The 13,406-nt window shown below is 49.1% G+C and overlaps 1 protein-coding gene across 1 annotated transcript in view; it reads right to left on the bottom strand.

Moving 5' to 3' along the window:
• COL27A1 (collagen type XXVII alpha 1 chain) overlaps positions 1–13,406 on the bottom strand; it is a 153,548-nt gene that overhangs the window by 81,689 nt on the left and 58,453 nt on the right. Inside the window, exons 13-16 of the mRNA XM_084272449.1 lie at positions 8,367–8,420; positions 3,973–4,017; positions 815–868; positions 355–399 (exon numbers count right to left, since the gene is read on the bottom strand). Of these exons, the coding sequence (XP_084128575.1) occupies positions 355–399; positions 815–868; positions 3,973–4,017; positions 8,367–8,420 (198 nt within the window). The remainder of the gene's footprint in view (positions 1–354; positions 400–814; positions 869–3,972; positions 4,018–8,366; positions 8,421–13,406) is intronic.

Below are 13,406 nucleotides of genomic sequence, written 5' to 3' on the forward strand. Positions count from 1 at the left end.
CCTCATCCCTACCCTGTCATGTAACCCATATAAAACCACAATAGCCCAGTGAAACACCAGGTAGTCTTACAGTTACCGACATCATCAGTGGGAAACATGGAAAACAGAAGCTCCACAGAGGACCTGAGCATAACTGAGCTGTACTGGGACTTCATGGAAAAGGGGATGGGGCAGACATCATAAAAAAATCAAAACTGGACTGTGATGTGAAGAAAGGGGGGAGGGTGGAAGGATGGGAGCAAAGAGGCAGCCAGAGTGAGCCAGTACCACAGTGCTGGATAAGAAAGAGAAGCTAGAGAGGGGTTTTTACATGCAAAATTAAAACACAGTGCAATAAGGGAGTATTCAGATCACCTTATCACCTTTCAGTCCATGTTCTCCAGGGTTTCCCATCAGCCCCTGAAACAAAAGGAAGTTTGGAGTGAGGCTGAGCCACTGTGAAGACTTGCTCAGGTCTATGACACTGGTGTCCCTGATGGGGCTGGTGGCTCAGGCTCACAGCACAGTGTGCTGCAGCCCTCAGGTCAAATGCCAGGGTGCTCCCATAGCGTGCTCCATCACAGGTTCTTTAAACTCCCTTTGTGGGCTGGAGGTGCACAGGGAAAATGCCCCTGGGATTCTCCAGTGACTTACACCTACTGCAGACAGCCAGTGGGATGCTGTGTTCAACAATCCTGTGCTTGGGTCAACGGACAAGCATTAGTACCACCCATCCTTCCTCTTAGGACCATCATCATCACCCAAGGGAGGAACAGAATAATCTTCATCCCTGTCAAGGAAGAACAAGAGCCCGCACACTCAGTTATAGTCTCACCTTTAAGCCTTTTGGTCCTGGATAGCCGATCGGTCCAACAGAACCCATATCACCCTAGTAAGAGAAAGAAAATTACTCAAGTCATTAGGTGCAAAACCAACAGAGCACTGTATATGCTGTGAAATTCCTCTCCTCTCCTCAGCATCCTCCGTTTGTAGGAACAGCACCAGCCTTCAGCAGAAGCAGCATGATCAGGAACTTCTAACATGCAGACAGCCTCTAAGTAAAAGCAGCACAGAGTGCTTGGTCTGGGGGCGTGAGGGATGACAAACAGCTCCTGTTTGCATCCCACTCTTGCCACAAAGACAACACCTCAAAGCAGTGACCAGAGATGTGAGCGGTCCCCACAATCTGCTCCCCCAGCCCCACCACGCTGCTGCCCTGTGTGTAGCCGTGGCACCAGGCAGAGTGTGCTGGGTGCCTGGGTAACACACGAGCATCCGGCTCCTGTGCCGTACGGGTGTCAGGGAGCGTGGCCAGACCCCAAAACCAGGAACCTGGGTTCCTGGGTTCCCTTAAAAATCAGATAAGGAGTTCAGGCTAGTAAATAAAGGGCAAAGTAACGGAGAGATAATTAAGAAGCTGCTGTGAAGTCTGCAACTTTTTCACAGTAATGGTGACAGTGCACTGGAATAGGCTGCCCAGGGGGGTTGTAGATTCTCCTTCTCTGGAGATATTCAAGACCTGTCTGGACACTGACCAGTGTGACCCATCCTAGGGACTCTGCTTTAGCAGGGGGGTTAGATCCAATGATCTCTTAGAAGTCCCTTCCAACCCCTATGATTCTGTGATTCTGTGAACTGCAGTAGCAGCTCAGACCTTTTTTTTTTGTATATTCCATCTAACTTGTGAACGGATTAATTTCCCTCTTCCACTCTTTGAGGAATTAAAGTACTGAACTGGTTTAAGACAATCCCAGAGCACATTAATTCTTGGTGACGTTACTCATGTTGTCAGAAAGAATCCACCACAGTATTCCTGAGTTCTCCAGAGGGAGCCTGAGGGTATGTTAAAAAGGACGAGGACCCAAATAGCAAAAAAAAGGCAGTGGCAAAGAAATCTGGGTCTCTACTGAGCTCTGAGATCTAGAGGTGACATGGGGAGGAGAGAGGAGAAATGGGAGGTACAGGCAGAGGCGTCTGATCATTCTGCTGCAGCGAGCAGCAGCGTGGCATTGTGCATTGGAAACTGCAGCACTGGAGGACGCTGGGGCTCATGGGTGCTGTGTGTACCTGCCTGGGCACGTATAAAAGAAAGCCTTCAGCTGCCGAGGTTTCAACAGGCTTTGACGGCTCTCTGCCCATGAAGGGAGCGAGTGATACGGGTGCCCTGGCCCTGCCTGCAGCGTGTAAATAAACAGGGAAGGCTCCGCTGAAGGAGCGCTTCTCTGCTCGGCAGGCACGGGCCCGCAGCCACGCGGGGAGCAGGGCTGCAGCCACCCGAACAGATGCCCTTTTCATGCCTCCCAGCATAAAGGCTTCTTGTAGAGCGGCGTTTACTTAGAGCTTTCCCCACGCAGTAATGAGGAGAGCAAGAGGCTTTCGTTACATCTCATTCTGCTCCTCAGCCCCTCAAACACTGAATCCAAACACCTGTAGAGTGCACGGAGGCAGCCGGGAGCCATCGGAGAAGGTGACAGACTCCAGGTATCTGGTGATGGAGCTGAATCTTGGTCTAGGACATGCAATGCTGGATCTTGGGGCCAGTCAGGGGAAAAAAAAAAACCAACAGTGTAGTCCTATTTCACACAGAATTTGGTTCCCTTCTGGTAGCTGCAGCCTATGTGGGACAAAACCAGTCACAAAGGCAGGTCAGAAAACCACACGCCGCCTGTCCTTATTTCAGATCAGTTCCAGGCAAAACCTAGGTCAGCTAGGAAGGGAGGACAGGCAGGCTCTTGACTCCATCATCTCTGGAAGGATGTTAATCATATTTACTGCATCTGACCTTTCACTTTTCAACAAACAAATATCTGTGAGGTAATAGCAACCAGGTTAAGATAAATCTTTCCCAAAGCTAGGAGAAATACGATCCAATTTGGACAGTACCAATCATATCCTTTCAAATAGCAGTCTTCCTCTCACAGTGCCTTGCTAGGAGCACATCCTTTCTGCTGCTACGGCTAAAGCAGCTTCTTTCATCTCCACTAACAAGGGGAAGCACAGACCTCACTCCTGGCTCCACAAAAAAAGCATTCTGAAGCCTTAAACCACCTCTGCCCCAACCCCCCATCCATAAGATGGGTAAAAAACCCCACTTGTTCCACCGTATTCTCTGCGTCTCCTTCATGGGGTGTAAGATTTCTGGGGTTGGTGCTCTCTGTGCAATGTCTAGGGCAGCTGAGGCCACGATCTTAGCTGACATACATACACACACTTATAATTTAAGCTATAGAAAGACAAAAGGGGGATGTTTTTAACCATTCATCACGAGTCAGGTTTTCATGGATCATTATAGCTGAGGAGGAATCATTCTGAAAGAATGCTGTAGTACTAACAGAGCCTACTGCTTTCTGCATGTGGAAGGAAATAACTTGAAATAAGTACCGAGACCTAAAAATAAACCATAATATGTTCAGCTGGGCATTCACTAACCCCCAGCACAGCTGCCAGAGGATGAGTTGCCACCCATCTTTACAGCCGTTTATCTCCTGCTGGCAAGGAGAGCAATGAAGGGTGAAATTTGGCTGTGTACATAATTACCTGCATTAGTGAGGGGATGGTGAGAGTGCATGTAAGAGCTCTGTACACCCAGGGAACAGACAGTCCCTGCCCACAGTCTCTCCAGTGAGCAAGAACTGTGTGTCCTTCAGTTACTGCTTACAGGAACCTGCTTTTTAAAACATCCTGGTGCGAAACGAGGCTTGCATCTTTGAAGAAATACCCTGGTAAATGTTATCAAAAAGGCCAGTTATCCAGGAATACGGGTGCTGACAGCAAACCCTGAATCTGTTCCCTTTTACTTGGAAAGGGTTTGCCCTCCTCCACCTCCCAGTCTACCAGGCAACCTCCTCTCTTCCCAGATGTCACGCCTCTCCCATACAAACAGTCGCCCTCTTCGCTGCCCTGCCACAGGAAGAAGAAAATCTGTGCACAGTTATGCAGGCTGAAGGGGTTAAAGCCCCGAGAAGCCAGATCTCCATTTGTTTTTGTACTTACAATGAGTCCAAGGACTCCAGGAGGACCTGGGGCTCCCAATTCTCCCTAAAAGGAAAGACAAACCGACATGGTTACGGACACTTTGTAGACAAACAGAAGCTGAAAGGCAGGTCAGTGTTTGAAGAACTTGAGGGAAGGGAAAAGACCGTCCCTCCTCCTTCCTTCCCCTCCTCCCCCTCTCCCCCAGCCCCTTCCCCAGCCAAAGCGATCGAGAGCTTCCATCTTTGCGAGCGCGCTTGCGAGCACAGCCTCTCCAGACACAGAGCTGCTTGTTGTCCAGCAGTTACTTGCAGGGCTGAATTCCCCTCCCAGGAGCAGGCTGGATAAAAGAAGCATTTCACTGTGCAGGCAGGGGAGCGGGTGGGAGCCTGCCCCAGGTGAGCTGAAGGCATGGGCAGGGAGGGGTCCCAGGAGCAGCAAAGCCAAGGTGGGATGGGGAGAAAAGCTGCTGCTTAGCTTTGGGAAAAGAGGAGGGTTTGAGGAGTGCTGAAGAAACAATAAAACTCATGAGAAAAGGAAGACTTGGATGAAAATTAAACTGAGTAATTTGGGGAGAGGGTATGCCAAGCTGCTGGGGCTGGCCGATGGGCCCTGGGAGTGTGTTTTGGCACATGGGATGCTCTGGGGATGCTTCTCCTATATCTAAGAGCTGGTTTAAGCAGCTGCAGTCTGCCTCATCCACCTGGGCTCCCACCCAGAACACCAGCTAGCCATTTCTTCAGTTTTCAGAAAAAGCCCCTGGCCTTGGGGCTGCAGCTTGTCTGGAGGGGGGGCGGCTCAGCACCCTGTCCCTGCAGAAGGGAACCCACCACTTGATCTTAGGAGGTCCCTTCCAACCCCTAACATTCTGTGCCATTCTTGCTTGGAGGACAAGTCAATTTTAATCAGAGATTCGTTTCACTGCAGAGATTCATTTCATAATCAGCTCCGTGCCCATTTGCCGTCTCTTACAGATGCCCTCCCAAGCAGGGCATTTTGGAAACTGCAAGCTCCTCTTACAGGCATCTCGGAGCTCACCATGTCAAGGGGAAAAGGTTTGTGGGGCTGGCCTGAATTCTCAGCTTCACCACCAATTCCCTCCGTGCCAGCTTCCCAAGACATGCAGGTGCACTTCCATCCAGATGAAGTGCAGCAGAGAAGCTGTGTCAGACCCATGCAAATCAACTACCTACATCTCTAAGTGCTTTAAGTGATGCTCAGCCTGTCCCCGGATCACCCCGCTCCCTTGCTGCATTGACAACAGCCTTCTTGCCAGGGCAAGGCCCTGCTCTTACACACCTCCATCACAAGTGCATTGGAAATACTAAGCTTCCCGTTGGCTCTGACAACTCAAGCCCTGCTCTGGATCATGCTGGCTCCTTTCTTTGACAGACCAGCTCAGTTTATGGCGCACATCTGGTGGAGTCCCCTCCAGTGCAATAAAGCTCCCCTTTTATGGAAAGATTTGCCTAGTGTAGGAATGAAAGAGAAGGGGACGCAACGTGACCGAACGTGCTCAGCCTCCTTGGGTAAAGGGTTACGTGTGTTTATTTTATGGGAAGTGGAGTAAAGGACTGTTGGGCCAGCACACACAAAAAGCGTTTCATAATCTTAACCAGCCTAAAATTGCTTCTTTATGGCTGGTTCCTTTCCTGCATACTTGGGACATCTGTGGAGCAATTGTTCCTCACGGGTGGGATTTGTGCGTCCTCAAAGCTACTGTAATAAGGTTGGCTTCAAGGTTTCAGTTGAGGCCTGGCACTAACTAAGCCCAGCAAGAAGAGGGGAATATCCCCAGGAATGCTGAGCACCGGAGCTGTGCAGTGGGCCTGGGTTTCCCAGTAAGTTCTGCGGGCTCTGAGGGTGGCTGGGATGAAGATGGGATGGATGGTCAGCTCTTGGTCCCACCAGTTGCACGAGGGACTGAGCAGATCTCCAAGCTATGTCATGTGGGTATTCCTCAAGAGAAAGGGTAAATGTGAAAACTCATGGCCTCATGTCTAATGCAAGAGGGAAGAGGAGGGGTGTACACCCCAGGAAGAGGAAGGGTGGGCACCCTGGGAGGCATGGACAGGACTAGTCATTAGTCTGAGCCATTCCCTGGCCTGGGAAACAGAGGATTTACAGGTGCTCTTCCCTGGATATCAGCAATACAGGTTGGTCCTGACCTGCAAGGGAAATCAGTCTCTATTCTCCTTTTTTTTAAGTGCATGACCCGGACACTGGGAGAAGAGGCAAGGAGGAGCTGAATCAAAAGTCATTTCCCATGTCTAACTCCTGCAATTAAGCGCCTAATTAGAGTGGCTACAGCGCTCCGAGAACGGGTATCTGGAATGTGATGGCTCAACAGTTCTCAGCCAGTTGGTAGGAGGGAAGAACGTCCCTGCGGTTGGAAGAGCCTTTGCTCTGTCTGGAGGGGACGGAAAGAAGATCAGAGACTGTCGGCTTCAGCCATCCCCACGCGACGGCCGGGGCGGCAGCAGTGTGAGTGCTCAGCGGATCAAACGGAGGAGGGAGCAGTCCAGGACCCGTGGCAGCCTGCCCGCCTGCCGACAATTGAGCTGCATACTCTACCTAGCAAGCTTGGCATATTTGTGTGTTCCACAAACAGACTTTCTGGCATTTTTCTGCGTCTGTGACTCCAGTGGTGACCCTGTGAACCTCCCTTTAAGTCAGCCGAAACAGTCTGTTTTCATTCTGCAATCTCCAAGGCACATTAATATTTAAAAGCCGTTGATAAGATAAAAAGAAGAGCAATCCTTCTGGATGAATTAAGGGAAGGGACATTTGCTTCTCTGCGATGCTCTGGGAACTGGCATTCAGCTCACACTGAGCACATCTTCTGAATGGGGCTATAGACAGCTTGCAAATTTAAAAGAAAACAAAACAAGTTATTTGGAAAAAAATGTCTTTCTGACCTCCAGGATTCCTGCTCTTCCTGGTGGGATGGCTGGAAATAGCAATACAATCTAGCAAGTCTTCTGCTTTGGGACTACTGGTTCCACCCTGACCCATGGCTTAAGTTGACAAAGGATGGGAAAAGTCCCGCAGAAATATTCCTTGGGAATCTATTTCTTTCTGTTCACTGCATTTGTGACTCTGGTGTTGAACTCCCACGAAGGTTGGGGGTGTAGCTGAGCTTGGCGTGACTTGTGCAAACAACTTTTATGCTGCATACATGGAGAATGGGAGCTTGAGGACACTTGTGGGGTGGGTTACTTCACACAAATCATTCCATCAGATGCCAAGAGCAGTGAAGTGCTGTGATTATTTGTGAATAACCAAGACAGCAGGAATTTCAAAGATGAATCAGTACAGGTCACATGCTAATTGGGGGAGGACCAACTAAGTCACTCAGGAAATAATTTATATTCATTAATATGCCTGAGAACTTTTTCAGTCCACAAGGCCACGTCTTGTGAGTAGTGGAAAACATAGCACAGACCAACTGTTTGGTATTAAGTGCTGTAAGATCAGAGCAAAGTAAATCTTATCTGCATCCAGCTGCTTGAATGGTCTCTGGGACCATCCGGACCCGATTCCCAGGAGACACATCCCATTCTTAGAAAGCCAGCGGGGATCGGATGAAGACCAGAGAGAAGCCAAGAACTCAGGAGCCTGGAGACTTCTCCCACTGCAGCTGGGGCTGGCTGAGGGATGGGGCAGGGCAGCAGAAGCCTGAGCCATGGTGTCTGTCCCTCAGTGCTCCCAGACACCGCAGTAGGGAATCCAACCCTTTTGGCACCACAATTAACATGCACTTCAGAAAAGGAAGAGCACTGAGCTTGGAGAACTTCAGCTAGATATTTCTATGGGCTAGTGAGACAAAAACCAAGTGGTACCAGCTTGCTAACCTGCATCAGAAACTGCAAAGTGGGGAAGAGGAGAGGAACATGCCTCTTTATGTACTTCAGACCTCTACACAACTGAGCACATGGCCTGCTCCTCTAAGGATCCATGTGTACTCAAGTAGCCATCTATGGTGCCTTACAATATGTTCCTCCATCTGTGGGCTCATGTCTCCCTGCTACCTTCACACAAAGCTTCATTGAGAGCATGCTACTCAACCAGATGATTCCTGTGACTGTCACAGCTTTGCATCAGGTGCTGGACTATGGACAACATGCTCCAACCCCTGCCTGCTCATCTGGAGCAACACCCCTGCCTTTTCTCTCTTGATTTTTCTTCTAATTGTATCCTCAGGGTGAGAAACTATAAAGACCAAAGTGCAAGAAAGGCGATAGATGGAGACAGAAAGCAGATGCAACACGGTGACCTGGCAGTTACAGGTTGTTGAGTTGAACACAGGAATTTGCAGCATGCTTCAGAAAGCTGCTTTCAGCTGTAACCAGCATGATGCAGTACAGTGTGCTGTCTACAACAGAAAGAGAGAAGAGGAAAAGCTGTCAACTTACTGGGTTCCCATCGATGCCTGGAGGTCCTCGTTCCCCAAAATCACCAGGAAAACCCTGAGGAGGAGGTAAAAGAGAGTATTAATTATTGATGCCTTGTGGTGCAAAGCCAGCCAGCTTAAAAACTGCTCCCCCTTGGTAGACAGCAGGTCACAAGGACAGCAGGTCACAAGCCATCCAGCCTGCTTGTCCTCATCCAAATCATTTCTTGTTCCACTGGATCTGCTCAGTGAGAAGCTCTACAAGGCCAAGAGCTCCAATTCACTGCTTTCTCCTGGGGCCAATGAAGGGCAACCAGAAGTACCATTTACAAGGCTCAGCCATGAGCTATGTATTAATGGGAACCTTGAGAGGAAGAAACAGCGAGGAGACAGGAAGGCTTTTCCCTTCACCATGCTGTGAAAAGCACTCATTGCTGAAGCAGCTGGACTGGACCTGTTCACTTCTTGTCTTGCAGGCTCTGTCCACCTCTCAACCTTTCCTTAGCACCAGATGTCAGCCCTGGGCATGCTTCATACGGCAGAAAAGGCTTTTGCAGTGCCATGTAGAAAGACAAAATAAGCATGCATAACAGAGAGAAGGGGTGGGAATCAGTTCTGTCCTCTTTTTGGTTCACCCAAGTACTCTGGTGTGTCTAACAAAGAACAGAGAGCCCTGAAGATCACATCTTCTAGTTTACACGTGAGATGATAATCCCACATTTGCAAGATCAAACTCTGCATTTAATGATCCAATCCTTTCTGCCCTCTTTCAGGAAGAAATATCCTACTGATAGGATACTTCCTTAAAAGTCAGTCCCACATCCCTTCTATTCTGGAAGAATTCAATTCATACACCTCAAAAATGGATTGTCAATCTGAATTATTTCATCCTGTCTACCAGCACAATCATTTTCACAGTACCCCCGTCTCATAGGATAGCTGAATAGCGTAATGCCTGTTGGAGCCCATGATGATGCTTAATGGAGCTGATCAAAGATGCCTAGTGAATTCACTCCAACGCATTCACGACCTTTCAGCTTGCCAGAGGAACAAACGGTTCCAAGCTCATTACGGTCCACACCCCAGAGCTGTGAAAGACCATGTTTACTACATGAAAAAGTCACCACAAAAGACTTCTTCATCATCTCATTATATCTGATACAAATTTGGAAGACTTCAATTACAGAGAAGGGAGTGGTGGTGCTGAGCCAGAGCCAGAGCGTGGTGGTGTGACACGTTCTCTCACGCACGCTTAGACCGACCCTGGGCTCCCCTAAGCCCCCCAGCTCCCCCTAACAAACAAATCACACAGCAGCTTGCTCTGCCTGGTCCTGTCACGCTTGGTCTCCCTCAAAGATCCTGCTCAGCAGAGGGGCACGTAACCTCAGTGGTTAGTAAACCCTCTCAGTCACCACGCCGACACGTTCAAGGAGGAAGCAGCTGAGTTTAGGATGGATCAGACTCGATTTTCTTCTGAGCTTGAACTTCATTCAGCAAGGGGCTGGCAGTGAGGAGGCTGCCAAGAGCTATCAGAGACCAGCTCAACCATCAGCAGCTTCAGGGCTTCTCTGAACTTCAGCTGTGGGGAAGGTGCACTGGGGAGGCTGTGACACCGAGGTAAGAGGGTGCTGTGACTCCCCACTTTGCTCTTACGTGCCTCTTAAGATGGAGCGAGGTAAAATACAGCACAGCATCCACCTCATTTTGAGCCAGAAGGGAAACTTGTTTGTGTGAGGAGCTCCCCATGGACAGAGCATGCATGGAGCCTAACCCCAGGCTGACTCCTAGGCTTGGTTAATTGAGCCAGGGCTAAAACCCTGCTCGATTCTCCACACTATTCTAACTGTGGGCATCAGGATGCAAAACTAAGGAATATATTTGCATATAAAGGCTTTCTAGCCAGAGCATCTACCTTTCTGCTTCAGTTGAGAGTGGGAAATCATGAAGTGAAGCTCCAGCCACTCCTGCCCCCTCTTCTGTTTATGTGGAGCTGTCCTTGAGAGTGAGCAGTACTGCTTACACCAGGCTACACTGGCTGTGCTCCAGAGACACACCAACTGCCAGTGGGTGCATTACTTCTGACTCAGACTAAGAGTGACAGTAGAACAGCCCTACCCTCTTCTCTAGCTCCACCAGACTATGAGATACAAAGGACAACACAACCACGTTCTGGGCTAGCCAAGAGACAGGGATGGAGCAGACAGGGAGAGGATGGTCCTTGCTGAGCCAGAAGGATGCTCTCTCTTTCTGCCTGCTCCCCTGTACACTACAAACACTGGTTGCCTGAGAGAAGCAAAACGTGACAGCCAACAGCAAGATGCTATCTGGAAACCCATCAGCAGCACCACAAATTGAAATGGTCACAGCAGACACAACAGGAGAGCTATACTGGGAAGCTCTGCAGTCAAAGAATACATCCAAGATCTCCCTTCACCTTTGAGGGTTTATAACTCCTGGTCTACACAACTAGGTTAAAAGATACTTGGTGAACTCTAAGGTGAGACATGGGAGATCTGTTTTTTACTACTGACTTCAGAGCCAGCATTTCACCTCTTCTGTCCCAATTCCCATTCAGCACATGCTCCCGAACAACACCAGCTATCGCTTCCCTGGACTCAATACTTCTATTTTATAGGCAATGCTACAGATGGGAAAGTTGTCTGTTTTTTCCCAGCTGGGCACCACATCCCTTGAGCCTGTGCACATGCCAAGAAGCTGTGGTAAGCAACCACAGCCTTTTGCCACCTAGAGACCAAGATGTTAAATACAGCAAGGAGGTGGGGGAGAGGGGACTACAATTTTCTTTAATGAAAAAAAGGGGAAAAATAACTCTGCTGCATGCTGAATCAATAAGATCAGAACAGAGATGTGTAGGGAAAACTCATTGCTCAGGCAAGACCAAAAAAAAAAAAAGAAGATTGCCTTGGAATGTTTTGCTGTTTACAGTCACACAGCTTGCCAAGGAAAATATGAGTGTGCACAGACTGATACTGTACTTACGCTGCCGCAGATTTCAGTCAGCCTTCAGCACTCCTCTGGCTGCATCCTCCCTCTCTCAGAGGGTAGAGCTGGGCACAGAGTGACCCATGGATGCCACTGAGCAGCCTGGCCCTGGGGCTGCTGAGGTGTCTTCTGTCGAGCTAAGGTCTTGCCAAAATGGGAAGGTTTTATTCCTTTGAACAGTCCCATTACATTAATACATCTGCAGCAGTGCAATATCACCTAAAGGAGTGTTTGCTCCAGACTAAGAACATTTTCCAAATTTGGTTTAAATCTATTCCAGTGTGATACAAGCAACACACTCTTCTGCTGGAATACAAGTGCCCAGATAAGAACCTATTTTAATTCATATGTTTCTCTTTTTATACCTCAGTTTCCAGTACTAACCTCACCACTTACAGATAAAGACATAGGAGATTTGAATCACTTGGTAAGAGAGTTAATAAAAATCTACCTTGTACACAGCCTTTCCAACAGTAGATCTCCAAGTATTTAAAAACGCAGCTTTTTCCTGCTCTGAAGGTGCAGAGCTGAGTACCTGCCCTCACTTGGCCAAACTCTCCAGTAAGATACTCAGCAGTAACACCTATTCATAGCATACTGCAGCTCCCCACCCCCCCCGCAGAGTGAGGGGTGCTGCCCATCCCAGAGACAGGATGGAAAAGGGTGAAAGAGGCAGGAAATGGAGAAGGAAACCCAGAACAGGGTGGGCTGGCATCGCTGCTGTATCAGCCACATCCAGGGCAACACTCAGCAGTGAAGCCCATCCTTGCCAACACCTGATCACCCTTAACACACCATGTGCTCTCCTGGCATGGGCACCCCTCCCAGTCTCAGCTCACGGATCTCTGGGGTGATGGGTGATCCCCTGGTACTTTTTGGTTCCAAGCTGTAAAACAAACCCAGAGATGGAGACAAACAGACAGAGCAGCTCAAATTCAACTAACCCCAGGCATCCTAGCCCACTTCTTGAGCTTGGCAAGGCAAGCATTGAAAGCCTATTGCATGTTAAATGAGACCAGGGCTGGTGGCAGTGGCACAAAGGAGGATATTTCAGCATCCTTAGAGTCTCCAAAGACCCACACGAGGTTGTGAAAGCTCTCCCAGCGCAGTCCTGTGCGCAGCAGGAAACAATCAATCTTTTAAGCCCCTAATGAGAAAGCAAGCACTTTCTTTCCATGGGGTAAGCAGCAGCAGTTTAAACCACAGTAACAGTTCCAGTGACCACAGTGTCCTAATTTATTAGATCTCACATGTCTGTAAAAGCCATTTTTTCAGTGCCTCTCCCCTCTTGCCTGGGCCTAAAGGACAGAGATGTTCCCCAGGAACAAAACTAGTGCTATTCAGCTGAAACAAGCAGCCTAGGAATTACAAGCAGACTCTGTTATCCCATTTGTTTCATTCCTGTAAGCAGCACTACCTCTCCTCTCCCAACACGCTGTTCCAGCAGCCTGAGGAGCCCAAACAGAGGGAGAATGCATGGGGCAGGAAGCTGGTTTTATGGTGCTGGCGGACAGGCAGGTCGCAACTGGCAGCCCATTACAGGAGACTTGTGAAAGGGATTGAAGAGCCCAGTGCATTCAGAGTCTCCTTGACCTTCCCAAAGCAAGTGCAGAGGGTTTGTTTGGTACAGAAAATCCACTGGTTTTTAGGGTGCAGCTGTTTTTCCAGGAAGCCTGGTCCCTGGAAATTATGCTCAAGAATTGGGATGGCAAAGAAAAAAAACCCTGGTGAAAACTATCCAGCCGTGAGCATCCTGCCTGCTCCGTGGGAGGGAGGGGACATGCAGAGAAGGACCAGGACTGGGAAGGGATGGCAAATGGCAGCAGAGCTAGAAGGAAAATGCTCAACTAACAAGTTCTGTTGGCTAAGAGCCAGCGGGGTGCTCCTCCGCAGCAGCTGAAGTCAGGTATGACAAAACTTTTGGCTCTACTTCCCAGCTGGGAAATACAGGGAGGAGGTAGGGAAAAAACATCCAGCTGAATGGATTTCACATTGTCTGCAGGAGAAGTTCAATGAGAGAAGCAAGAGGAAGCTTGTGGAGGAGTTGGAGGAAAAACAT

The sequence above is a fragment of the Gallinula chloropus genome (assembly GCF_964237585.1).
Source record: "Gallinula chloropus genome assembly, chromosome: 18".
Lineage (NCBI taxonomy): Eukaryota > Metazoa > Chordata > Aves > Gruiformes > Rallidae > Gallinula > Gallinula chloropus.